The sequence below is a fragment of the Hipposideros armiger genome, unplaced genomic scaffold (assembly GCF_001890085.2).
Source record: "Hipposideros armiger isolate ML-2016 unplaced genomic scaffold, ASM189008v1 scaffold_364, whole genome shotgun sequence".
Lineage (NCBI taxonomy): Eukaryota > Metazoa > Chordata > Mammalia > Chiroptera > Hipposideridae > Hipposideros > Hipposideros armiger.
Genome location: NW_017731714.1, coordinates 750,000 through 777,613, shown reverse-complemented (window position 1 = coordinate 777,613; position 27,614 = coordinate 750,000). Strand labels below are relative to the sequence as shown.

Genomic DNA, 27,614 nt, shown 5'->3' with positions numbered 1-27,614 from the left:
GCGCACTATGTCACTATGGCTTGCGCGAGGCGGCTGCTGGGCACCGCCATTTTGGCTGGAGGCAGTAGGAACACGTTGTGTAGTGGACAAGTGACGGCAAGAACGGATTTGGCCTGTGCGCTCCCCTCTGCAAGGGGATCGTTCTCGCCTGGTAAGTGAATAGCCCAGAGGGGTTTGGCCGGGGACTGCGGTCTGCTGCGATGTAGAGACTGTAGGGACGTTCTCCGAGAACCTTGGGTTAGGCCTTGGGTGACGGCGATGGGGATGGCAGCGCGCGTGGCAGCCGGCTCCGGTGGGATGCGACAGCTGGAACCGCCGGAGCGCGGGCACCAGCGAGGGCTTGGAGGCGCGTTGTGCTTCCGGTCCAGCTGACCTGATTCTCGGCCGCTCTTGCCCGCCACCCCTGCCAGAGGCTACGAGAATGGACCTAGATGCCATCTCTTCAACGATCCTCCCTCCACCTAGTCCACTGCCCCTCTGTCCCTCTCCTACCTTAGAACTGAACCCTCTAAAGAGGAAGGCACCTTCAGATTTTACAGAATCCCCTTTACTATCTCCACTCTTCCCCTTTCACAGTAAAATGAATCTATGTTCACGTGCGTATTTCATTATGGGAAGTCGTGGCCTTTTCTTTGACTGTTCGGTGATTATGGAATGAGTCATGGCATCTTGCCGCCATGAAGTTGAGTACTCCCTTGTCTGCTCCCAGTCTTTACAGAAATGACGGTCAAACGTCGCTCTGCTTTTACCTTAGAGCAACGAGTACTCGCCTATAACTGGTGTTATCCCAGGTAATCTCCCAGTCGACCGCGTTTAGCTTTTTTGGTGCGCTTTTATAGCATTCGGCACTTTTCCCCTTGGTGACTTTTTCCTTTTCCCCCTTATTAAATTCCTTGATATCAGGGGTTGTGTCTTTACTCAAAATGCCTTTATTTTCCCTTCAGTGGTTCGACATTGTAGGCATGACGGTCAAAGCCGATTTCCACAACCCGTTAACTACAGAAGCCTATTTTCTGGGGTTTTTTGTGATTCAGTCAATAAGAGGGAGAACTGTCAAAACAACGTTTTACTTTTCTTTTACCCTCTCTTCCACAGGACTGCTAACTAGGCATTTATGATAGTGGCATTTATGTTGCAGTCCTTAGTACATTTGTCCCATATGCTGAGAATATTTATTCTATACCAGCTACCTGAAATAATGCTTTTATTAGTATTAACAAAGGGCTCTTACCTGTATTTGAACCAAAGGGGTTTTCGTGTTTTTTTTTTAATTTCAGTGACATTCTCCTGTATAAAAATTTTTTTAGGAAGAACGTTTAATATAATTGCTGGGGGGGGGGGTTGAAGAAAGCAATATTAATTTAGTATCCCTTTTAAATGTCTTCAGTTTAAGGCTCTGAAGTCAGAGTTGTGCTCTGCTCCCAACTTCTGTGTTTTATAAAACTAATAACCTACAATAATCATAGGTTGGAATATTTCTCTTCCTATTTAGCCTCATTCAGTAACAGCTGTTTTTTAAATGCTTGCACACAGTGTTATAGTAATTTTGCTTATCATGTATGCCTCACTTCCTTTTTTTCTCTCAGCTGGAAGAATGACTGTGAGAAATCATTGTTTGAGAATGACTGGAAACACATTTTTTCAGATCTGAAATATCTTCAAATTCCTCTTTGTTCCCAGGAATCTGCTATACTTTTCCCCTCCAAGCTTTACTATGCTGTATTTTTCTCATTGAAAAGAATAGGAACCCCCCCCTCCCCAATTCTTGAAACTAATACAGGAATTTAATAAGTTTACACAGTTAACAGTTCTACAAGAAGCTGTATTCATTTTTCTTAAATGCATTATAATTTATCACTGTTTCTATGTCAATCAGTTTATTAACCATCTCTGGTATATTTTTATTTTTCTGTAAGAATTGTCTCTTATTGTCACTTGATTTTTTTAAATGGTTTGAAATATTAGATGAAACATTTTAGTAGTTTGGCAGAAATAAATTTTAATTTAAGCAATTTCATGATAAAATATCCCATAGAAGGGAATTCATTACAGTTATTCACCCAAGTAATTTGTATAGTGTCCAGTTTTATTTTGATAGCTAACTAAAGAATCTTCAGTTTTGGGGGAGTTGTCGCTTTTAGAATGATGGCTTTTTTGTAGCAATTCAAAAGTCATTTAACGTTTTCCTCTTCTAATCTTCATGAGACCTGGACTGGTTTTTAAAGGGAGTGAAGTGAACCTATTAGTTAGCATAACTTTGTTTATTAAGTAAATATTTAGTCTCCTTTGGGGCGATTTTTTTTTTCAATGTATACTTTAGTGGATAACCGTCACTATGAAATATTGGTAACTTGCAAGATTTATGAAGTTGTAATAAGCTATAGGAAACTTATTTAAATTTATTTTCTCATTCATTCACGTTTCAGTTCCTACTATATGCTAGGCACTGGTCACGCCACTGGGATGAGCAAATGGACAAAAATCCCTGCCCTCGTAATGAAGTACAGTCTACGTGGGGAGGGGAAAATATTGTCTGTGTGTGTGTAGAGAGAGAATATATATACACACACAATAAATGTGTACATATATGAAAGATATACTTATATTATGGAATGAGCTAAGAAGAAAAATAAAACGAAGCAGGGAAGAGGGACAGAAGGACAGGTGGGTATGTTTTTTTGATAGGATAGCTAGAGAAGGCTCACTGAGAAATAAACATTAAAGATTTGAAGGAGTGAGCTATGCAAATCACTAGGGGGAATAGTATTACAGGCAGAGGGAACAGAAAATGCCAAGACTATGAAGCAAGAACACGCCTGGCATGTCTAAGAAAAGCAAGGAACCAATGTGGTTGGAATAAAATTAACAGCTACAGTAGCTGGAGATGACATCAGAAAGTTAACAGAGGCTGATCAGTGCCCGTTAGTTATATTGAGGACTTTGGCTTTTGTTTGGAGTGAGTAGGGAAGCCATTGCAGTAGAGCAGTGTGACATGAATTGGCTTACACCTCAAGAAGGTCGTTGGCTCCTAGATTGAGAAGGAACTGTCAAGGGTTGGAGTAGGAGGAGGTAAGAGTAGAAGAGGTCTGTGGGGAAGAAATGGCCCGACAAGCTGTTTTGATGGAGCGATAAGCACTAAAGCTTGGAATGGATTCCAGAGAAGATATATAGAGAGAAATCTGAAACACTGACTACAAGCAACTCTTTCAAGTAGTCTTGCTATAAAAGGAAGGAGAAATAAAGCAAAGGGAGAGAGGAGAGAATGGAGTCAGATAACAGAGTACGTGAATGTTGATGGGAATAAGCCAGTGGAAAGAACAGTTGATGTGAAAGACAGAGGAAGAATTGTTGGAACATTCTCCTTAGATGTTTTTTAGTGTGCAAGTGGACTTAGCTCTGGAAATACATATAGTGTGATTGCTGGTTGGTATAAGTGTTCACTTGAGATGACAGTAGTCAGCATGGCTTTGTTTTTTCTCTACCCATTTTCAGCTATACATATGCCGATGAAGAGTTGCCTTTAACCAGGATTGTAGTTAAGGGTATAAGTAATAGACAAGGGAAGTTTAGCTGGGTATGGAGGAAATGAAGCTACAAAGAACTGAGGGACAGTGGAAATGTGGTAGTATCGAGAGATAGTGATGGTAGGTCTGAGAAACGTAGAAATTCAAAGGGTGTTAGATTGTTGTATATGAGAGGGGTGGTTAAAGAATGGGGTATTTGAAATGGAGGTTATGAAAGGATTGCAGTTATTGTTCATGACAAGGTCAAGGGTTTGACCAAAGGAATGAGTGACTGAGGTAGAGTGAAAGACAAGATCATTGCAGGAGAGAGATTAATGAGCTAAGAGGACAGGCTATTAATGTAGACTCATCTGTGAATATATTAAAATCACCAAGGATTATGACAGGAGTTGTAAAAGAAAATGAAAGTTAGCCAAGGTCTGAAATCATCAAAGAATGGGAGTGATGTGATGGTCAGTAAATGACAAAAACAGTTGGATGATTTAAGTGGCAAAAGCTGACTTTTTACAGGGGGAAAGATAATAGTCTGGAAGCGGCATTGAGGAAGGAGCAAGCTCTCTTATCCCCCTCCAAGCCTAATGATATTGAGGTATGTGAGAAATATTTGAGGTCTACAAGGGAAAGCAGTCTGTCAGAAAAAAGAATTGAGGATCACAGCTGTTGATAGACAAAGCCAACAGAATGTCTTTGTTGATGCATAGTCTTTTGGCTTCAGGTTCTTTTAGGTATTGGGAAAAACGACAGTATTAAGGCACTTTTTGGAATTATTTTTTTAATCACCATTCGAAGAAAATGTCTGTCACCCAGCCTATATTGTAAAAGATTTTTCAGTTCACTTTAAAAGATTTCTAGGTTCACTTTGACCTTAGCTACCTAATTGATGGCACTGTTAAATAGCAAGACTTATAAAAGCTTTAAAAATGAGCAGTCTATACATACAGTCACTTGGTCTTTTCATTTCAGTGCTGTTAGCATAAAATTCATCATGGCCGTATTGCAAATTCCCAAAGAAACACAATTTTTACTTTTTCTAGTTTGTCAACATCATGGTCAGAACCTTAGTAATTATTTGCCATTTTCATCAGCGTCATTATAGTCAGATGGATAAGATATCTTACATTAGTTTGAGGGAGGGAGTAAATACCGTTATCATATGTGTTAGTTTTCATGTCAGGTCTTTATATTGTTTTATTGGTCTGTATTTACAACTGAGATCACTGTTAATAACTGAGGCCTTATATCATTTCTTCCGTCTGCCAAGTGTAAGTCCCCATCCTCCTTGTTCTTTTCCAGTTTTCCTAGCTGTTACTGCTTCTTTTCATTTTGATTAAGAGCTTTAACAATCTCCAGTTGATTTTTTTCCCTTGAGACTGGATTAAATGTATAAATTCGGGGAAGGCTGAAATCTGATGTTAACTATTCTCTATTATAAAAACTGAGACAGCTTTTTGTTCAGGTCTTTTTTGGTTTTCAGTGGTATTTTGAAACTTTCCTATCACGTGTATATATCTTGTTGATTTCTGTATCTTTTTTTGTGACTGTTAAAAATGGTGGTTTTTCTTCCTTCATATAAATTTTTTGATAAATGATGTTATATGTAAATTTTTGTTTTCCCAACCTTACTAAATTATTTTATTACTTTTACTAGTTCTTTTAGTAGTTCCAGATAATCATATCTGAATATAGTTATAATTTATGTCTTCCTATCTAACTTCTATGCCTATGACTTATTTCTCTTAACTAATTGCATTGACTGTGCCATAATTTAGTAATTTTTCTTTAATAGAGTGGATATTCTTGCTTTCTTAGAATTATGGCGGATAAATTAACAAGAATTTCTATTGTCAACCATGACAAATGTAAACCTAAGAAATGTCGGCAGGAGTGCAAAAAGAGTTGCCCTGTTGTTCGAATGGGTAAGCCGCTCCATGGATCATTTAAGATTTTAAGAGAAATAAATTTGTTTCATAATTCTCTAGGCTTTAGCCATTAGTTTCTTTGAAATGTAAAGATAAGACCAAATTTTGTTCTAAATTTTCTTTTATTGCTTATGACTAAATGATTCTGTTTTTTTTAATTATAGAGTAATATATTAGCATTATTAGTTTTTAAAAATTGATTGAATATAAAATCAAACCAGAGTTCAAGTTACTGAAATTCTTACTGCTATACAAAATCCTATAAATACTCTTAAGTCATGGAGAAATGAATGTCAGCGTTTGTATTTGATAATATGCTCACGTTAGAAAGCAAGAATGAAGAGCTTAAGAATGACTGTTCATGAGGTTTTGCTGTATATTCAAGATTAAATTTATAGCCATTCAGAATTGATGAATTGTTGGTAGTTTTTAAGGGCTGTGTTAAAGTAATTGTTATTTCAGATATACTAGTGAGATATAGGCTTACTGAATCTTAAAAGAAACTTTAGATCTCACTTATTATAGTCCACCATGCTATCAGAAATTCTGTGGTTAACATACCTAATACCAAGTTTAATTTTGTCTGTATATCAGATGACTACATACCTTTTTAGAGCTCCACTGATCTAACATTTTTCATTCTTTTCTCTGGTGTCCATTATCATTTCCAAGGCATGTTTTGTAAATTATATATTCCAGTCAGTCAACTTAAAAATAAAACTGTTTTGGGCCGGCCGAGTGGCTCAGTTGGTTAAGAGCTCGCTCAAGAGTTTGAGCTCTGAGCAACAGCGGTTCGAGTCCAGCCCGAGCTGAGCAGCCGCTGAGCTGCCAATAGGTAGCAGGATGGCTCAGCTAAATAAATAAATAAATAAATAAATGAATAAATGAAACTGTTTTGGGATTGGCCACAATTTTACTAGCATTTTTTTCTTTCCCAGTAATAAATTAAACAAAATAAACATTTAGAGTCATCTCCTTCTTGCCTGATAAGAGTATTCATATATAAATTCAGAAATCTATCCCCACAAAGCACTCACTGATTTAAGACAGTGTATTTCTATGTGTGGCCTTCGTTTTTTGAAAATCTGCTTCTGTATGGAAATTTGGAATCAGAATTGCCTAAATAACAATGTTTTAAAAATTAGAATGTCAGGAAAAATGGCTTAATTCTATCTCTTCCTTTGCCAGGAAAATTATGCATTGAGGTTACACCCCAGAGCAAAATAGCATGGATTTCTGAAACTCTTTGCATTGGTTGTGGTATTTGTATTAAGGTAAGTGATATTTTATTTATTGGATCAAATTTGTAACCAGAAAATGCAATCTGAAAATTCTGAATACATTATAACTGTTTTGCAAGAGGCAAAAATATAAAACAATGAGGAAAGAATATAAGAAAATTGTATTTTTATATCAATAATCTAATATTGTTGCTTTTTTAAGTAAACCACCCTATTTAAAAGCTATCCTTGCTATACTCAATTTTGTAAAGCTATTTCTAAACAATCTCTCTTTTCCACCCTTTTATAAGAAGGAAATTCTTTAGCATACCTTCCCCAGAACTTTTTGGAAATATGAATACAAAATATAAGTCATATTCCAGACATTTTTTCAAGTCTTAAACACACATGGCCAAAATTTTAAAATTTAACCTAATCTTTAAGTACTTCTGTATTATACGTTCTTCTATTGTTGGGTCTATTTCAGTAGTGTAGTTTTTCAGTTCGTTTTTGTTGCATTGAATAGTTTGATTAGGGTTTTTGACTTAAGAATGATGAATTTCCAACTTGAGTTCATAAAAGATATTTAGGAGCCAGTGCACAAAGTTGTTAATTTAAATATTTTTGTTCCTAGATAGTATATTTCAGAAAGGACCTTTACCAGATTATGGATACCACAGTTATTCATTCTAATAAGGCTTGTGTGTATTTTCCATTGGTTTCTGAATCCTCAGTAAAGTATCCAGAAGATTTTATTGATATTGGTACCTGAAAGCATTTTTTTTTTTTTTTAAGATTTTTATTGGGGAATTGGGGGAAGGGAACAGACAAGTTGCTGTCCTTTTGTTCTTCAGTCTAGTTGTGGAGGATGTTGCTTCACTGGCCCAAGTTGGCACCATCATTGCGCTCTTCCCGGGTGAGGCACATCAGTCGCAGGCTTCTGGACGGCCGCTCACTGCGGCTGCTGGCCACTCACGCTGGCTGCTGGCCACTCACGCTGGCTGCTGGCTACACACGGTAGCCTATGGCAACCCACTGCCACAGGGGCTGCAGCCTACGCCGTCGCCGGCGACTCACGGCAGCCCAGCTCCAGGTTGAGCTGTTGTTCAGCATCTTAGCTGTAGAGGGCAGCGTCACTGGCCCTCATATGTGGGATCTGAACTGGGACCCTCTGGCGTCCCAAGTCAGCTCTTAACCAATGCACCACTCGGCCGGCCCCTGAAAGCATTTTCCCTTGTTCTGAAAATATAAGCGGGAAATATTTCTTCCAGCAAATATTTACTAATATACACCTGCCAATGTTCTGGGGTGCTGGAAATCATTTTGAACAATATATTGTTCACTTCATGAAGAAAGAACTGTTTTCTTTCTTCACTGCTATAGAAAAATGAGGCTCCATAATTTGGGGTTCTGCACTTCAGTGGCTGAAAAGATACTAACGTGATGAGTCTGTTGGGGTGCAGGTAGTATATACTGCCTGAACACTACAATGCTTATAATGCACTTCATGTAAACAGTATGGATATTTTTTCCTTGTAGATTTAGAGAAGTTTAAAATACTTGCAACCTATAAGCATTTTATGTACACTGATGGAATAAAGAGAATTCTATAAATGGAAGTAACTCCACTGGCAGAAAAATATCTCATGTAAAGAATTAATAGTTTTGGTTAGAAGGTGGTAATTACTTTGTTAGAAAACAAGAGTTTTGTTTGTTTTTAATTGCCTAGGTGCTTGTGACTAATAAAATGGGAATTCACTGAAACCTTTATATACAGAGACTTTTGAAATGGTCCCTGAGCTCACTGAACAGTTCTGCTAAACATCTCTGAGTTGTACTCTTTGGATGTACCTTTTTTAAGTTATCTGTGCTCCTGAGAAATGTTTCCAGTCATATTACTCTTCAGTGACCATTCAGTTCTTGCCATTTTTGTTCCTTAGACATTTATCTGGTTGATAGTCAATTGTTACTTGAATAAGTTTTTCTATGAATAAGCCTGTTTTTAATGCAAATTTATTCAGTTGGAATATGAAGCATCTTTTTCATATGGGATGGTTAAAAATCACAACAGAAAGCCATTAATTCTTGCTCTGTGCAATTGGTACACTATCTGTTGATGGGACAGGAATAGACCAAAAAAGATACAATCCATGACCTTAAGGGACTTTGCACGGTAGAAAAGGATCAGATGAAGACAGGAAGAAGGAAGTAGAAGGAAGGCATCTGTCATGGGCTGAAGATGCAATCTTATAGTACTCAATAACCATGTTATCTCTTGCCTCTTAGCCTTCTCTTATCTAATAATGTAAAACACACCAAAAAAAACCTCAAGTTCTATAAGGTTTGCAGTAAGTATTGAACACGTGTTAAATACCTAGGATCATGGCAGTCACAAAGGGGAGCACAAAATTAATCGATAATAATTCTTGCCTTCGAGGAACTTAACTTTTATTTTTTAGTAAATAAGAAAAGGAAATGAAACAATATTTTACATCTTTATGCAACTCCCACATTTGGAAGATTGCTTATAAAAAATTCTTTATCCATTTTAGTCATGTGTATACTTCTAAAAATTAACACAAAATTAATTCTTTACTTTAAAAACAGAAATGCCCCTTTGGCGCCTTATCAATTGTCAATTTACCAAGCAACTTGGAAAAAGAAACAACACATCGATATTGTGCCAATGCCTTCAAACTTCACAGGTATATTTTCAAGTCAACATTCCTCTTTACTTCAGTCAGGAGTAAAATACATTTGGAATTTTCAGAGAAATGAAAAATTGGAAAAAAGTTGTATTATACTTCCACTAAAGAGAAATACAATATTGTAATGTCATGCAGAATTATATTGTATATGTCAGTGGTTTATTCTGGCTAACATCAGAATTACCTGGGTGTCTTCTTTAAACTACTAAGGCTTCAGCCCAGTTGAATTACCTCTTACGGCTGGGTGAAGAGTCGACCTCAGTAAGTTGAAAAAGCTTCCAGATGATTCTAGTGTACAACTGGGGTTGAGAATCACTGTTGTTAATAATACCCTTATTCCCAAAATAACTTGAGGAAACTTGTCTTTGATTTTATTTATCTGTTAATTTCATGGCTTACAGAGAATATTACTCTGCCCTTGGACATATATTGTTAAATCACAGGAGTACTTTGAGGTTTTTAATCTACTAAACACTAATATTCTGAATCTGGGAGTCTAGATCTAACTAATAAAAAGGTATTTCTCAACCTGCCAGCTTTAAGGGGCCTGCTGCAGCAGGGAGAATGAAGTGGAATATTTCTGGTTGATGTGGCACTTCTCTCCTTGTAAGTAAATGGCAGGCAAAAAGAAGTGTGAGATTGCACCTGCTGTGTAATTTTTTACCAAAGCATTTTTGTTATACATTAAAACTGAGCCTTATGTAAAGAAGAATTGTTACTTTGAATGAAAATTGAATAAAACTTGGAGTAATATTGTCATAGATGCATTTCTAACAATTAACAGTGTAAGTTAATCTTGGCTGGGTTCTTTTCTAATAGCCAATAATATCTGGCATATATCTCTTAGCTTAATGGATGTGTATGGAGTGCGAGTGCATTAAAATACATCATTCTAATATGTAGCTTTTCTACCTAAGGCTGAGTTTTATTATTTTTGTATTCTTATGACAGGTTACCTATCCCTCGTCCAGGTGAAGTTTTGGGATTAGTTGGAACTAATGGTATTGGAAAGTCAACTGCTTTAAAAATCTTAGCAGGAAAGCAAAAGCCAAACCTTGGAAAGTATGATGTATGTATTAACACCTTATAAAAATGAATATCTTGGGTTGGTTTTATGAGACTTTGAAGGAGAATGTATGTGTGCTTTTTTTTTAAGTTATTTTCAAGATTATTTATAGAATTAATGCTGAGAAACTATAGATAGATGAAATTCCTTCCTTTTTAATTTAAATCTGTTGATATTATTTAACTGATTATTCTGAGCTTCAGTATTATTAAATTCAGATCATTATACTTGTATTTCTAGGATCCACCTGATTGGCAAGAAATTTTGACTTACTTCCGTGGATCTGAATTGCAGAATTACTTTACCAAGATTCTAGAAGATGACCTAAAAGCTATTATCAAACCTCAATATGTAGACCAGATTCCCAAGGCTGCAAAGGTCAGTTTACGTTAGGAGAAATTTATGTTTTATAGATATCAATGTACATATGAAAGATACATCAAATTAAACTTGTTTTACTTTGTAACTCTTTAATATTAAAGGAAATATTGAAGGAATTTTAATATTGGATTTAATTTTATATTGAAAGAAAATAGTAATAACTATTTTTGGTATGTTATGGCAGGGGACAGTGGGATCTATTTTGGACCGAAAGGATGAAACAAAGACACAAGCAATTGTATGTCAACAGCTTGGTAAGTGCTTGTTTCATGTATGTGCTTTAATAGGCCCTGAACTTAACTTATAAAGATAGATATCATTATATGGATTATTGAAATAAATGGGAAAATCTCTAGTAGTTGTTATATTTACTTTTTTTTTTTTAAGGTTTTTATTGGAGTATTAGGGGAGGGGAACAGCGCTGGGGAATTAGGGGAAGGGGAACAGACAAGTTGTTGTCCTTTTATTCTTCAGTCTAGTTGTGGAGGACGTTGCTTCACTGGCCCAAGTTGGCACCATCACTGCGTTCTTCCCGGGCGAGGCAGATCAGTCGCCGGCTTCTGGACGGCCGCCCACGGCGGCTGCTGGCCGCTCACGCTGGCTGCCGGCTACACATGGTAGCTTATGGCAACCCATTGCAGCAGAGGCTGCAGCCGATGCTGTCGCCAGCGACCCACGGCAGCCCAGCCCCTGGTCGAGCTGTTGTTCAGCATCTTAGCTGCGGCGGGCAGTGTCACTGGCCCTCATATGTGGGATCTGAACCGGGGCCCACTGGCGTCCCAAGCCAGCTCTTAACCAACGTGCCACTTGGCCGGCCCCTATATTTACTTTTTATGTTACACAATTTTCAACTGAAATATTGAAACTCAGAATAACATGCTTTGAATATATGTTTTGCTTTGAAGAGGTGAAATAAAATTTAAAACACTAAACACAATGCCTCTATGTTCTTTGTAGATTTAACCCATCTAAAAGAACGAAATGTGGAAGATCTTTCAGGAGGAGAATTGCAGAGATTTGCTTGTGCTGTTGTTTGCATACAGAAAGCTGATATGTAGGTTACTTAACAACTTTTATATATCTTGATCCTTATTTTAGAGTTTTATTTGTATTGCTGCTAATAAAGCAGTGGTTTTGAGCGAAATTAATAGAAATAGTATCTAAGATTCTCATTTTGAGGTAAGATGTTGAAGCAGTTGTGCATCCATGCCCATTCTCCCTATTATTACTGCAGGGGGGGAAATTCATTTATTTAGATAAGTACTTTACAGCTATGGGCTTTTTGATGTAAAATAAGTTGTTTATTATTTAAACTCTCTTTGTACATAAGGATATTTTTTAAAACTTAAGTTCTCCAACAAAGCCAGCAAGTTTTTTAAATACCTCAATAGAACATGAGGTCTTTTAGGTTCCTCTAAATCAGGATGGCATATGCCATGTGAGAGCAAGAACGGAAGAGAAAGGGCGAGTTTCCCTCCTGCCTCTCTCCTCCCAGATATTTATTGCTCTCATCTTCTTCCATATTTCTGCTCTGGAATCCAAAGCAGGGTAGCTCTTCTGCACAGAGTAGTCTATAATTGTGTGCACTGCCCTCTATTCCAAAAACTGTGTGCTTTAATGCAACTAACTAATTAAAAGGAAAGCCCTGTGAATTTCTTCCAGCTATATCAGAATATTTTTTCATGAGAACGTCACAATTTGTAAGTTAGCCTAATCTTGGAATCTCTCCCTAGACTCTGTATGCAGTCCTGCTTTTTGTAATTTCTACTTCTGCAAAAAAATAAGTTCTTGCCATTCAGGGTAGACTCCTCATTAGGATAAGAGAGGATTTTTGTTGTTAAATCGGAAATTATCTTACAGCGCTTTAAAATAACATGCAAAATAGAATTATGTCATATTTGTCTTTCAAATTATTATATTTGCTTTTCTTTTTTATAGTTTCATGTTTGATGAGCCTTCAAGTTACCTAGATGTTAAGCAGCGTTTAAAGGCTGCTATTACTATACGATCTCTAATAAATCCAGATAGGTAAGTACAGATTTGGCATATGCCTGTGTCATTTTGTTTGGAGAGTTTTACTGATTTCTAAAGATTAAACACTGGGACCATAAATTCATATACATGTGCATGTTTTCCATCTTGGTTATTTGGAGCTACCACTTGAATTTACCTTCCTCTATCTAGAGCAGAGGTTCTTAATGCAGCAAGATTCATTTACTGCCATGCCTGTTTCCAGGAAGTAGGAATACTCTGAAATGATAAGCAAATTCTGGCATATATGAATGAATTTCTGAGAAGTAGATCCTTAACTTTACCAGATCCTCAAATGGATATGTCAGTCAAACACACAAAAATTCGAACATTATCAGGATCACCAGAGTAATTTTGGAGTTTAGGGTCTTACTGAGCACAAGAGAGTTCTTGACAACCTCTATTAAGTAATCACAACACCCTGTATTTATAGGGTGGTTTTGTAGTTTGTAGACTTTTTAAATCCATTATTTCATTTGAACCTTGTAGTAATCTTCTAAGTTAGATTCTTAAGGTGGTATTTCCATTTGCAGATGAAGTTTAAGGTCAGAAAAGCTAGTTACTTATCCTATGTTAGAAATTTACTACATAGCAAAGCTATGATCAGAACTCAGGGGTTTTTTCTATACAGCTTTTTCTGTGCCTCTCCTTAGTGACTGATTTAACGGCTGATCTTAAAAGAAAGCAAGAGAAATCCCTAGAGATCAAAAGCAAAAGAGAGCACTCTAAAGAGAAGAGACAGGATGTGGCTTTCCGGAGGAATGTTGCTGGTCTCTCTTAATAGGTCTTGGGCTTTAACAACTGCTTGTGGGAAAGAAGCAAGCCCTTGTATTGGATTAGGAAACATAAAATTCCAGGACTCAAAGGACTGCTTTCTCAGCTAAATGGCAAGCACATGAAGATGTCAAGAAAACCTATATTTGTCACTCACTGAGCTCACTGGGAGTAGAGGGATGGCTCCCCTTCAAATCTCTTCACAGACCAGCAGCTCACATGGATATGTAATTGAAATTTATATAATCAGGAGAGTCTAAGAACCCTCCATCATAAGAAAATAACGTAAGAAGAGAGTCCTAGAATCTTTAGTCTATAACTTAGCTGAAGCAAATATAAAACCACTCAATATATGCACTTCAATCCCAGTCACACAGGATTCATGAGCTCAAATCCAGAGTTATAAGTGACATGAGGAAACCATCTACAAATGAGTCAGACACAACAGACAGCAGGATTAGACCTTTGGGAACTTCAGGCGATATTCTCAGAGAGGCTCTAAAATAATATTTAAAATAATTAAAAACATAAACGAAGGATGCAAAACCCTAAAAATATGATACTACAAAAAAAGCACTAGGTAAATGTTCAAAAAAACGCAAACAAATCTGGAAATTAAAAGTATAGTCGTGACATTGAAAACTCACTGGACCGATTAGACTTGTTAGGGACCGCTGAAAAGATCATTAGAAACCTGAGCAAGTTACCAGAATACAGCAGAGAGAATGAGATTGAAATACAGAAGGGAAGGTCAGAGACATGGAGAATGGCAGGAGAAGACGATTTATGTAACATTTTAATAGGAGTCTGAAAAGTAAAGCCATGAAAAGATCATGGCTGAGAATTTTTCAGAAATGAAAAACTTGACTCTTTAGATTCAAGGAGGAAATTATCCACATGCATACTTTGAAGTGAAACTTAAAAGAGTATCAGAAAGAAGAAACAATCTAGTTGGACCAAACAGCCATAATTTTCACTTCATACATAGGCATTGGCATTATGGTAGGCTCTTTGGGGAATTTAAGAGTATAAAATGCAGTCCCAATATTCAAGGACTTCACAGTCTGGTAAAGAAAAGAATACACAAGCAGTCGAGTCAGTACTAAACCCTCACTCTATTTTATAAAATATTTTTATATGCCTATTATACTGAAATGAAAGTTATATTCATCTACCTTCACACATAATTTTTTTTTCATATTAAGTAATATCCTAACTACAATAAAAAGGAGAACAAAAAGTATAGTAATTTACAACCAGGTGACATGTATCTCATTTTGTAAATGTTCGGGCAAATCACTAATTTTATATATGAGAGAGTAGTAACCTTAATTGTAATAGGGATAACGTGTCAAAATAGATTCTGTTGACAACGTGAAAAACTGATTAAGTTAGACATTTTCACAAAAATGTTCTAAGTTTCAGGTATAGAGTTATAATAATCTGTAGTGATTGAAAAAGTTAAGGGAATTATATCTACATCCAGAGATTCTACATGTCAAGGCACACATTCAGTCTTTAATGCTTTAAAAAGATTTTGGAGATGATATCATACTTCGGTAAACAAGACATATTATGCTGCCTTATACTGGGCCTTGGAGATTTTAATGGTAAAAATTAGAGAATTATTCCAGATAATGGAACATTGCCAACAGAGACACAAGGCAGGATGAGTACTGACTGACTTGGGTGATTTGCCATTTGTATTGATGCTGACTCCCATCATGGTAACAAACATTTCCTCTTAATATTTCCTTTTCATATTAAATTTGATTCCATTTTTTTTCATTCCTCCTTTTACTACCTGAGACCTGGATTACTGTGCTACCTCCCTTTAAAAAAGTCTATGGTTCTTCTTGTCAAATTATTCTTTCTGAAATGATGTTTTATCATATAATTCTCTTGTTCTAGAATGGTGCTGTAGCCTCTAGCCATATGTTGCGATTTTAATTTTAATTAAAAATTCATTTCTTGAATCAAACTAGTCACACTCTAAGTGCTCCACATATGGTATTAAGTAGTTACTTAATACCATATGAGGCAACATAGAGATAGAACATTTCCATAATCACAGAAAGCTCTACTGGTCAATGCTGTTCAAGAATCTACCATTTTCCCCATTGCCAATTAAAATAAGTGCAGATTTTTCATCTCATCATTCAACAACTTTATCAAATATCTGTTTGGTGCATAGCACAAGACTAAAGATCATACAGATGCAGACTGCAGTCTGTCTTCAAGATGTTCTGCAAGTTGTAGGAGTGCTTAAAAATAATAAAGTCCAATTATCAGATCAGTGACAAGGGTTCAAGAGTGGGGGAAAGAAAATTCATTTGTATATCAGGAAGGGTGTTCCTACAGAAGTTAGGATTTGAGATGGATGGTAGGGAGGATTTCAACAGGTAAAGATTTAGGCAGGAAACCATTTAGGAGACACAAACAAATGGAAAAGTGGATTATTGAGGAAACAAAGATCCATTTTTCATTGTGTCCTATATATAAATGAAGTAAGAGAAATAGTAGCTGAAGTTTTACAAGGTTGAAAGAACGTATTTGTTTCTTTTAGAACTGAGAGCCAAGTCTGGGGACCTGAGGAAAATGAGATTTGTCAAAGAGGTCTGTGTCAATATTTGAAGAAATATAATGACAGCCTGAACTAGAATTTAGGGAGAGAAAGAAAAGTATGAAATAGACACACAAAACGTTGAGAAAGGTCACAGACTTGACAATTTAAACAATATATCATTGGGAATAGTAAAATGAGTCATTTTTAATGAGAATGATGATTCCATTAATACAAATATGAGGAATTTTGTTTGTTCAGGAAGGTGATAAATTAAGTCGGAGTTTGAGGTGTCTTTGAATATCTTGAACTAAGTCGAATAGGAATAAAGTGCTGCTTAGAAGTTAATGATTATTTGCCTAATAGTTTCTACAGGAGCAACACTTTTTTTGTCACTTCAAAAGTTATGTCATATCCCATCCCATTTATAAAGTGCTCCAGTACACACTTAATACGTTTCAGACATTCACGGGATTTTATTATCTATAGAACATATTTTGCTATATAGTTTTTTTTTGGTATTGTTTCATATCCATTCTTTGTCTTTCCCAGCTACACTGCAAGTTCTCAGGTTAAGGATTCTGTCATATTCTCTATGCATCCCCTCATACAGCTAGTATGGGACATGTAGAAGGGCTTAATAATGCATAAGTTGAACAGCATAATAAACTGTTTAAGCTACATCTGATTTAAGTCAATAAGTTTCGGCTTTGTAAAGTTATTTAAAAATATGTTCTTTATAGCAAAACATGTATTTCATATATCCATAAACTGTTTCATGGTAACTTTTAGTTTAGGAAAACTATTTGAAATATGGACATTAATAATGAATCTTATTTAATGGATTTTGTTTAATACTGGTCTTTATATTTAATTTTTTAAAATATATCTATTTTCCTGAAATTGACACTAGAAAAAAAACATTATGTAGCAGTTATAATTAAATACAGTTTTAATTTGATTATATGTGTTATATTACACTGAAGAATCCATGTTGACTTGCAGGTACATCATTGTGGTGGAGCATGACCTAAGTGTCCTAGACTATCTCTCGGACTTCATCTGCTGTTTGTATGGAGTGCCAAGTGCATACGGTGTGGTCACTATGCCTTTTAGTGTAAGAGAAGGTAACCTGAAAAACTATTCACAATGCTGTATTGTTACTTCTAATGCTTAGTACATGTATTGGTCTTTTTTGTTTGTTTTTTGTTTTATTGGGGAACAGTGTTTTTTCCAGGACCCATCAACTCCAAGTCAAGTAGTTGTTTCAATCTAGTTGTGAAGAGCACAGCTCAGTGGCCCATGCAGTGATCGAACGGGCAACCTTGGTGTTATGAGCACTGTGCTCTAACCAACTGAGCTAACCGGCTGCCCCAAGAAATGGTATCTTTTTAATGTGCCTCATCTGTTAAAACAATTCAACTAACAAACCACTTAATCTTTCTACTTTCTTTTCACATTCCAAAATTAACAGAGTATATGTAAAAGCTCTCTGAACTGTAAAGGTGATACAAGTTGGACTCATTTTTAAATTGACAATACAGACATTACAGTAGGAATGTAAAGGCTGACTTTTTGTTTTTTGCTCACAGTCACTTATTTCTCTGAGCCTTCATATTCTTACCTGATAAATTATGCACTTGGACTAAATAGCCACAAAAGTTCCTTCAAGTTTGTTTAGGTTTTGGTTTTAATTTTTTAATCTCACATTTATAGTTTTTAAATGGTTTAAGATAAAAAAATATTCTGCTTTTAGCAGAATAAATGTATCCATTTGTTCTGTCAGCAAATATTTATAGAACACCTATGTTCTACTCTAAAGATACAGGCTCCCTGATGTGGCTTTCAGTTCCAGATGAAATGAATAACATTCTTAGACTTTCTTCCAAAACTTCAGCTACAGTCTCTTACTTCATTTATATATAGGAAACACTGAAAAACAGATCTTTTCATTGTTTCCTGAGTAATGCACTTTTACATTTCTGTGTGTCTGCCATTTATGGATCTTAACTTTATTATGGAAGTGTTCTCATGTGTAATATGTTAGATTACTTTCAGTTTAGATCATGGTGTTTATATTTTTATTTTTATTTATTTATTTATTTTAGCTGAGCCATCCTGCCACCTGTTGGCAGCTCAGCTCGGGCTGTGAATCGAACTGGTGACCCTGTTGCTCAGAGCTCACACTCTTGAGTGAGCTCTTAACCAACTGAGCCACTCGGCTGACTCTTGGTGTTAATATTTTTATAGTGAAGCAAAAAATGAAGTTCATTATGAATTTCTCACGAACCTACAAAAATCATGGGGGGGAAATGCAGTAAATTATAACTTCAGTGTATGATTATAGCTCATGTCATTATTTAAATTATTCCCCAAACTATTATTTTGTCAATCTTGAAAATACTCCATTTTTATTACTTTCATTTTAAGAGAAAAATTGCAATTTTTTATTTAAAAATCACCGCAGAAATGGCATCTTTGCATAATGGCATCTTTTGCATCAAACCTGATGAAAAAAGCCTTATATAAAGTCACATCATAATGAAAGGATGTGCTTTGTATGTGTGTATATACATAGCACATATATAGGCATGAATTATTTAAACTTGCATTAGATACATAAAACACCATGTTGTCACTGCATGTTACCATAAATCCACAGAAATTTAAAATCTATGCTTAGATTGCTCCCAAGAGAACCTGAGGTTTGGGCTTTTATGTAATAATTTCTGTAAGTCTGGTCTTTACTTGATCTTTACTAATCTATTGTCACTGTTCAACAGGCATAAACATTTTTTTGGATGGCTACGTTCCAACAGAAAATTTGAGATTCAGAGACTCATCACTTGTTTTTAAAGTGGCTGAGACAGCAAATGAAGAGGAGGTTAAAAAGATGTGTATGTATAAATATCCCGGAATGAGGAAAAAGATGGGCGAGTTTGAGCTAGCAATTGTAGCAGGCGAGTTTACAGATTCTGAAATCATGGTGATGTTGGGAGAAAATGGTAAGTTTTCCACATTTTGTGATATTTGAAAGTCTATTTTGTTTACCTAGTAACTTAGTTTTAACTACTCCATGAAAATCTTTGACTCATTTATAGGTCTGGGACCTGGATTGAATCAGTACGTTTCAGTGTAGTTCACATTCTGTCACATTTTATGATTTACTCTCACTGTCATTTTGTGAAGTTCATATTTATTATTTTGATTCATAATTGGTAAAAAAAAGTTTTTTTAAAGCTGGTGTTTCTGTGTACAAATTGGTAGGGCATTTATTCATCTTGGAAACTGACTAGGAAGGAAAGCAATAATTGGTAATTCAGAAGCAATCTAGTTTAAATGCAGTCTTTCATTTGGAGCTTTTCTCATTTTAAATTACAACTAGTCTACCTTTGTAAATAGTTATATTATACCAGCATTTTTAAATATTAAATTGCCATTATAAATATGAGATGAATTTGAGTACCAAATACCTGGCATTGCTTTCATGATTTTAAAAAATATTTGAATTGTATACTTACAGCTTACAAAACTATAGACGAAAACTTAGAATTGTTGCAATGTATCAGTCTTTAGTTAATGAAGGAATTTTTAACTGGGTTGCAAATATTTCATGGAAATGGACTTTATAATGATGATATCATTCATAACACTATACTACCCTAATAAATTGTGTGCATTGGTATTTTAGCTAAATATAAGTCTTCTAAAAAGTAACCCAAGTCTAAACTTTATAGGCTTATTATTTATTAAAATGGTCAATATAAGCTTTAACTAGTTTATATTCTTCCTGATTTAGGATGGAATTTGAGAGGTAAATCATGAATGTTTAAGTATTTTTTTGTATAATTCAGTAGTTATCAGTATATCTTTAAAACTAATTTCTCAAAAAAATAAAACTAATTTCTCAATTAAAATCCAACAGTACATACTGACTGACTCTAAATGTGACACATCTTTCAAGTTAATTTGTATGTTGTGTTGCCAGGTACTGGTAAAACGACATTTATCAGAATGCTTGCTGGAAGGCTTAAACCTGATGAAGGAGGTACTGTGGTAATCTTGAGTCTTTTTATTCTGTTCCACACTGAAAACTGCCCAGATCTCTAAAAATTATGTCTTCCTTGTTTACTTGCATTATTTTGCAGGAGAAGTACCAGTTCTAAATGTCAGTTATAAACCACAGAAAATCAGTCCCAAATCAACTGTGAGTATTAGTCTGTTATTTGGTTATTAAAGTTTGTTTACACACACACACACACACACCACCACCACCACCCCATAACTTCCTGTAACTTCAATCTTTCACTGTATCAAAATTTTTCTCCAAATTAGTTTCTGTAGTTTTATCAACAGTGGCTAAAGAAGGTATTAAGACTACAGTCCTTGATTCATTTCCACTACTAGGAAAATGTTTTTAAAATCTTATTGGCATCTTTTTCCAAAATAAACCTTCTAAACCAATGTGTTTTGTGCTGCAAATGACACCATCAAGAAAGTAAAAAGGCCACCCACAGGATGGCAGAAAATCTTTGTAAATCATATATCTAATAAGGTACTCATATCCAGAATATATAAAAAACTCTTACAACTCAATTTAAAAATAAACAAAGGATTGGACTAGACATTTTTTCCAAAGAAAATATATAAATGTCCAATAAGCACATGAAAAAATACTCAGCATCATTAGTCATTAGGAAAATGGAAATCTAATCCACAATACAAAATCACTTTACACCCACTGGGATGACCTAAATCAAACAGACAATAACAAGTATTGGTGAGATGTAGAGATAAGGAACTTCGTATATTGCTGGTGGGAATGTAAAATGATAGGGCCACTTTGAAAAACAACCTGGCAGTTCCTTAAGCAATTCAACATAGTTGTATATGAACCAGCATTTCCACTCCTAGATATAAACCCAAGAGAAATGAAGACTGAACACAAAAACTTGCACACAAATGCATTATTCATAATAGCCAAAATGTGAAAAATAATCCAAGCGTAGATCAACTGATGAATGGATAAACACAGTGTGGTATATCCATAAAATTTAATGTTATTCAGCCATAAAAAGAAAGAAAATACTGATACATTACAATATAGATGAGCCTTGAAAACATGAAGTTACTCTCCTTTGGTTTCTGCAGGTATTTTAATGAGTTTCTTAACTACAGTATCTATACACAGTACCTCAACACTTACTTTATGTTAGACCTATTGGAGATAGCTTAACTTACCATAAAATTTTGTCATTGATACCTTTTAATAAGTTAAGCTTATCTTTTAAGTTCTTCAACTCAGCCCTCTCCTGAAAAAACAAGCAGTCAGCATGTTAAGATTCGTCTCTATTGTGCATTTTTTGTAATCTGATTGTTTAAGGTAACTTGAAACCCAGGTCGACCTGTAGAATTATTCCTATTCTCAAATGATTTCTCCCCTGAAACAGTCATTATTTACTATTTTCAGATTTTAAGAGTATTATTGCTTTTCTTAACGTGTTTGACATGGTGGATTTCTAATTTAAAAATATTAAAACATGCAATAATGGATAAGCATAAAAATACCATCAATACCTGTTGATATACTTTTGCTCTGGAACTTAACTGTTACAATTCATAATTAGAGTAGTTCTGTACTGAAAATAAAATTTCAGCATTTTTTCCATTAAAAACAGGGAAGTGTTCGACAGTTACTACATGAAAAGATAAGAGATGCTTACACTCATCCACAATTTGTGACTGACGTAATGAAGCCTCTGCAAATTGAAAACATCATCGACCAAGAGGTACTAAAATTTTTTTGTTGTTTTATTATTTTAAACTGGATGTCTACATGGTTTGCTAAAATTCTTCTCCAAATAGGTACAGACATTATCTGGTGGTGAACTGCAGCGAGTAGCTTTAGCTCTTTGTTTGGGCAAACCTGCTGATGTCTATTTAATTGATGAACCATCTGCATATTTGGATTCTGAACAAAGACTGATGGCAGCTCGAGTTGTCAAACGGTAATGTCCTGCTTGTAAGAGTATTATTTTTTATTATGTGTACTGGCATACAACTGCTTAATGTAGCATGTGAATATCTGATGATATAAAACTATATAAAAGATTTCAAAATTGTGTTTTAGTTTCATACTCCATGCTAAGAAGACAGCCTTTGTTGTGGAACATGACTTCATCATGGCCACCTACCTAGCAGATCGTGTCATCGTTTTTGATGGTGTTCCATCGAAGAATACAGTTGCAAACAGGTAAAACTACTTTCTAACATCAAACCTAATCATGAGCTCTTTAACAATTAGAAAATTTTAAATTTTCCAATAAGCTTATATTACTCATATCAATTTTTAAGAAAGATAGTCAGAAATTCTAGAAATGATGTTGACTTCCAAAATTATTCAGATCGAATACTGGATAGGACTGGGTGAAACAGTAGTTTTCAGGCTACAGTGTAGAACGCCTGACCAGTGAGGGATAAGCATGCCGAGTTCTGAGCCCCTCACCTGTTCTTTCAGGTTAACTTTTTTCCGCATTATTTGGACTTCCAAAACACACTAGGATTTTGGATTTGCAAATAATTTCTTGAAAACCATAGGTGTTGTACATGACAGATAAAACAAGGTCCACGCAGGTTACATGATTTGCCCAACTTACTCTGCTAGTGGTAAACTCACAGTAGACCCAAATATCTGGTCTTGATCTACAGCAGAGTTAATGATTTTACCTTTTGCCCTTTTTTCCTATCATTTTTCCTACTGGCTTGATTGAGAGCGGTTGTAATGTAGAGAAGCCTAACATTCAAATCCATTTACAAGGAATTTCTTAACTTTTAATACTAAAACCTTATGTTTGGTTGAACCATATGAAATTACTGATATTCAATCATTTATGACATATAAAAACAGCAGTTTCATGTGATTCCAACATAATTTCTCATATTAGGGAGGAATGGAGTTGCTATTGAATAATTCATCCAACAAATAAAAGTACTTTACTGAACTTCTTCCTAGAATTCTTTAATTTTCACTTTAAATTTTTATATCAATTATTGAGAATTATGTATTTCTTTGAGAGTTAGGAAAGTTCTTAGACTATATAAAGTTTATTTATTCAAATAATGGTGCTCCCTTTGTATTTACAAAATGCTTAAAATTTCCACGTGAATGATGTGACTTGGCTTGATTTAAGAATTAGTTTGGGTGAAAAAGATGAATAAAGCATAGAAATTTCAAAGGTAGTTCTTACTACTAAAAACCATTATATTGTACATATTCCCTCCAGCACCAAATTTCTAATATTACCTTTTGTGTTAAATTCTCTTCTCCCCTAAAAATGTCAGATTTGAAATTCTGTAATTTCCTAATTAATGATCTTTTGTTTTTCTGAAGTAGTACTTCTTAAATGTTTCTTTTTCCAGCTCAGAAACAGTGATTACTTTGCACAAAAATATTATAGCCAAACTATAAGTCTAAGTAAACTCATTTCTGAACATAGAGTTTATAATATGCTTTGATAATACTATTACCCAGGTGACTTTATGATTAGGGAATTAGAGGAAACAGTGATTCTTAATATACTGTATCCCAAAATGTGGTCAAATTTGGGGGGGTGAACTTAATCACAATTGATCTTGTTTTTCCCCTAGTCCTCAAACCCTTTTGGCTGGCATGAATAAATTTTTGTCGCAGCTTGAAATTACATTCAGAAGAGACCCAAACAACTACAGGCCAAGAATAAACAAACTCAATTCAATTAAGGTATGTAGGAAAACTATCTTAAATCATGGATAATGTCTCATTGTAAATAACTTCAAGGTATGTTTCAAATTGGAAGGCTGTTTCATTAAAATCGTTTTGTTTCATTAATTCTAAGAGTCATGTTTTTCACATTTTCATATCTGGTGGCATACTTAAGTGTTAGTCAGCAACTGCGATGTAGCTGCCATTACTGCCTGAACTCAGGCAGAGCTGCTGATGTCTGAGTTGTACCCACTGTTGTAGTGTGTTGAGTTTAATTGCCATTTAAAATGCCTTCAGAAAGACGACACTAATTCACCATTTGAAACTAGTTTTTAAGAATACCTTAATCAGTTTCTAAAGTGTTTTTCTTCTGTGGGTGCACAGCAATGAGTAAAATGTAGAGTACAAACAAGCTCCTTCAAATGAGTATAAAATTCTACACAGTGGAAAAACATTTTGTCAGTTTGATTGGCAGTGTTTTTCTTTGTGGTACATAAAATAATTGCATACCCTACACTTGATGTAGTCTGTGAAATATGGATTGTTTTTAGAAGGCAATAATCTCTTGGTCACTCAAAAAAAGAAAAAGTGAATGAACTCTAGAAAACCCCTTCTATGTGTTTAGTATCCCCTGAAGTGCCTCTTTAAAGTCTGCTTACATTTCATAGTCCTCTTGCCATCATCCTTAGTACTTAGAAGCTTTAGAAGTATGTTATACATACCTGTAGCATTTACTAAATTTTATTAATTTCATATTTGTACTCCTCTAGCTTTGCTACTAAACCGTGAGCTCTTGGAAGGCAGAGTCAACAAGGTCATCAAACACATCATGTATTCTTAAGCACCTAACATGATGTCTGGATGCCTTGAGCCTTCATTTTTTTTTATATTTTGTTTATAAACGATTTATGTTATTCTCTGGCCAGGATAATGAAATGACAAATTCTGACTTAAGAGTGAAGAGTTTTCACAGTTTAGAAAAACATTAAGCAGAAAAGAGGAACTAAATTCAGGAACACTTACTATGCATAGCTTAATTTTCCTAAAAATTTCTTCTAAAGCATTATAAACTTTGTATTGTCATTTGCTTTTGTAGAAACTCATGGTTCAGCCCCCACGTACACCTATACCTCATTTCTCTATGCCCGCTCATCTTAGACAGTCATACCTTAATCCTAGTAAAGCAGCAGCTAGGCAAGTAGGTACATGGATCATTGCTGGCCAGTCGGTAAACAGCACTGGGGGAAAATTTTATATGCGTTTTGTGTACTAGGCAGTTCTTTAACAGTAGGGATCTTCTGGACCAGGAGCTTCAAGTTAAAAACGGTGAAAGTGAAATTTAATAGTTTTACTGGAAACTATTTCATATAGCAAAATTTTATATGTATAACTAAGGCATTTTATGTAAAGGGACTTTGCTTGACGTGAACCAAGAGAAGGGCTCTGGTAGGGATGGTAGCAAAGGTAGATGGTACCTCTATCTACCGAACCCAGGAATATCCAGAGGCAGACATTGTGTGCAGGGAAGGTGGTAGGTACACTGTTCTGACCACTGCCGAGTAATACTGTGAGTGAAAGTACGCTAATCCAGAACAATGCTGTTGATCTTTGTTGCTTCTCTATTTTATTTTTTAGGATGTAGAACAAAAGAAGAGTGGAAACTACTTTTTCTTGGATGATTAGACTGAATCTGAGAATACTGATAAGCCATTAAAAAGAAACATTGGCATTTTTGTCATATAAAACTTTAATCAGTTTTTATGCCCCACATACTCTGAAGCCTGAAGTATGATTTACTTAATGTAACATCAAAAGCTAGTTGTGTTGTAAGCTGTAGTCTGAACACAGAAAAATGCCACTTTTCTGTTCTTGACAATAAGGCCCTTTTTGTGCATAACTTTCTGAAATGAAGACATTTCAGGCTATAATAATTACCTCCAAATTTTCATGTATGGGAAGATATTCAATAGGTATATTCATGTACCAAATGCTGACCAGTGTTGCCCCTTTTTAAAAATCTTGAAAAAGGTTTCTGTATTTATGTGGTTTGCCAAGTATTCCAGTATAATGAAACTGCCCTTATTTTAAAAGCCGGTCACAGACAACACTGATGAAATTTGATAAATAAACATCAGGATTATATTTGTTGTTTTCAGTCTTTGCACTATATTGTCAGTGTGTTTAGACTTTCAGAGGAAGATTACTACAAAACACTGCTGTCAGAAAATGGCTGTTACCAACTTAACCATTGTTTACAATGTCTTAGGTGCTTTTGAAACTATCAAAAATTATTTCAGTACTCCTTACCCCCGCCAAGAAAAAACCCTAACTTTACTACAAATTACTCAGTTTTAGCATTCTATTAGAGTCTATATTCTATAATTATTCTCAAGGTAATGTCATTCTTTAAACATACATTTATATAATCACTGATCAACATTTAGGAAAAAGCCTTTTAAACAATGTTTGCTCAAAATCGTTAGAGTTGCTATCTAAGCATCCATGTATTTTTAAACTTCCAAGTATTTCTGATGGGCAGGCCAAGGAATGTGAACCGCTTACCTAAAGGCAAGATTAATGCAAACATGTGCCCAGATAGCAATACCAAGTGTCCCCTGGAACCAGATAATCATCATCTTCATCTCTTAAGTTTGGATATAGAGGACATTGTATACATCTATTTGACTTCTGAGTTTTGGATAGTAAGAGTTGTAAAAACTCATCCAAGTCTCGAGTCCCTCAGTTTGAACAATGGGGGTACCTATAGTGTGAAGCCATTTTCAGTTATACTTCTGACTTATGAATGAGCTGGGACTAACATGCTGCAAGTGAGGAAGAGTTTTACTAAAATTAATGGAGCAAGCAAAATAGAGGATAATTATAAATTATTGAACAGACTTTTAGAGCTCCTTGAAATAATAGAAGCTTTGATTAATATGCAAATAGTGAATAGCAAGTATGGTTTAACTGGGCCCCATTTGGCCTTTTAAAAATTAATGTAATCCATAAATACATATTTGTAAAAAATTCAGATATACAGAAATATATGGAATAAAAGTTATTGCTACACATTACCCTCCCAAAGGTTACCAGTGGTTGCATTTAATAATATATATCCTTGTGGGGGTTTTTTTCTGTGCACTTAGACCTGAGTGTGAATATGTAAAAGGTTTGTTTTGTACATAAATGGGATTATACTAAAATAAGTAGTGCCTATTTTTAAGGATAGGTTAAATTTGTGAATGATTATTCCAAATATATTGAATAAAATAAGCCAAAAACTTTTTATTTACTGATTCTGTATTCTGCCCTAAAGAAAATACTTGTGATATATTAAGAACAGTTCTTTTGACTTACTGCCAACAGAGTATGTATTAATTGTAACTTATGTAAATGAAATTTTTTAAATATGGATTTAGATGTTACTTAAAATGTTATATAGCAGTAGTAAAGTCTTGTTTCTATCGTAAGAAAAAAAATTTTCTATAAAATCAGTTATTAGCAACTCAAACACACCATCAATGCAGATGTCATAAAAAGAATGAGACTGCTCAATATGCCCTGATTAGAAAAAAACCTCTAAGCAAAAAGCATGGTCAACAGTTTATGTATTACACCACCAGCTATATGAAAATACACAAAATATTAAAATACACAAAAGGATACTCAAACGATGCTTTTGGAAAT

At 34.9% G+C, this 27,614-nt stretch overlaps 1 protein-coding gene across 2 annotated transcripts; it reads left to right on the top strand.

The window, feature by feature from the left end:
• Window positions 1-27,215, top strand: ABCE1 (ATP binding cassette subfamily E member 1). 2 transcript variants are annotated; one of them, XM_019662050.1, is made up of 18 exons: window positions 59-151; window positions 5,334-5,440; window positions 6,632-6,717; window positions 9,271-9,368; window positions 10,323-10,440; window positions 10,678-10,815; window positions 11,003-11,072; window positions 11,776-11,872; window positions 12,757-12,846; window positions 17,192-17,313; window positions 18,970-19,191; window positions 20,175-20,234; window positions 20,335-20,393; window positions 21,865-21,975; window positions 22,052-22,194; window positions 22,317-22,439; window positions 23,834-23,945; window positions 25,563-27,215. In XM_019662050.1, exons 2-18 carry the CDS (start codon window positions 5,338-5,340, stop codon window positions 25,608-25,610), a joined length of 1,800 nt encoding a protein of 599 aa, XP_019517595.1. In that variant the 5' UTR covers window positions 59-151; window positions 5,334-5,337; the 3' UTR covers window positions 25,611-27,215. The 2 variants fall into 2 exon arrangements, with proteins under 2 accessions (XP_019517594.1, XP_019517595.1); XM_019662049.1 differs by lacking the exon at window positions 5,334-5,440 and having other exon boundaries at window positions 1-151; window positions 25,563-27,213.
• The last annotated feature ends 399 nt before the right edge of the window (window positions 27,216-27,614 follow it).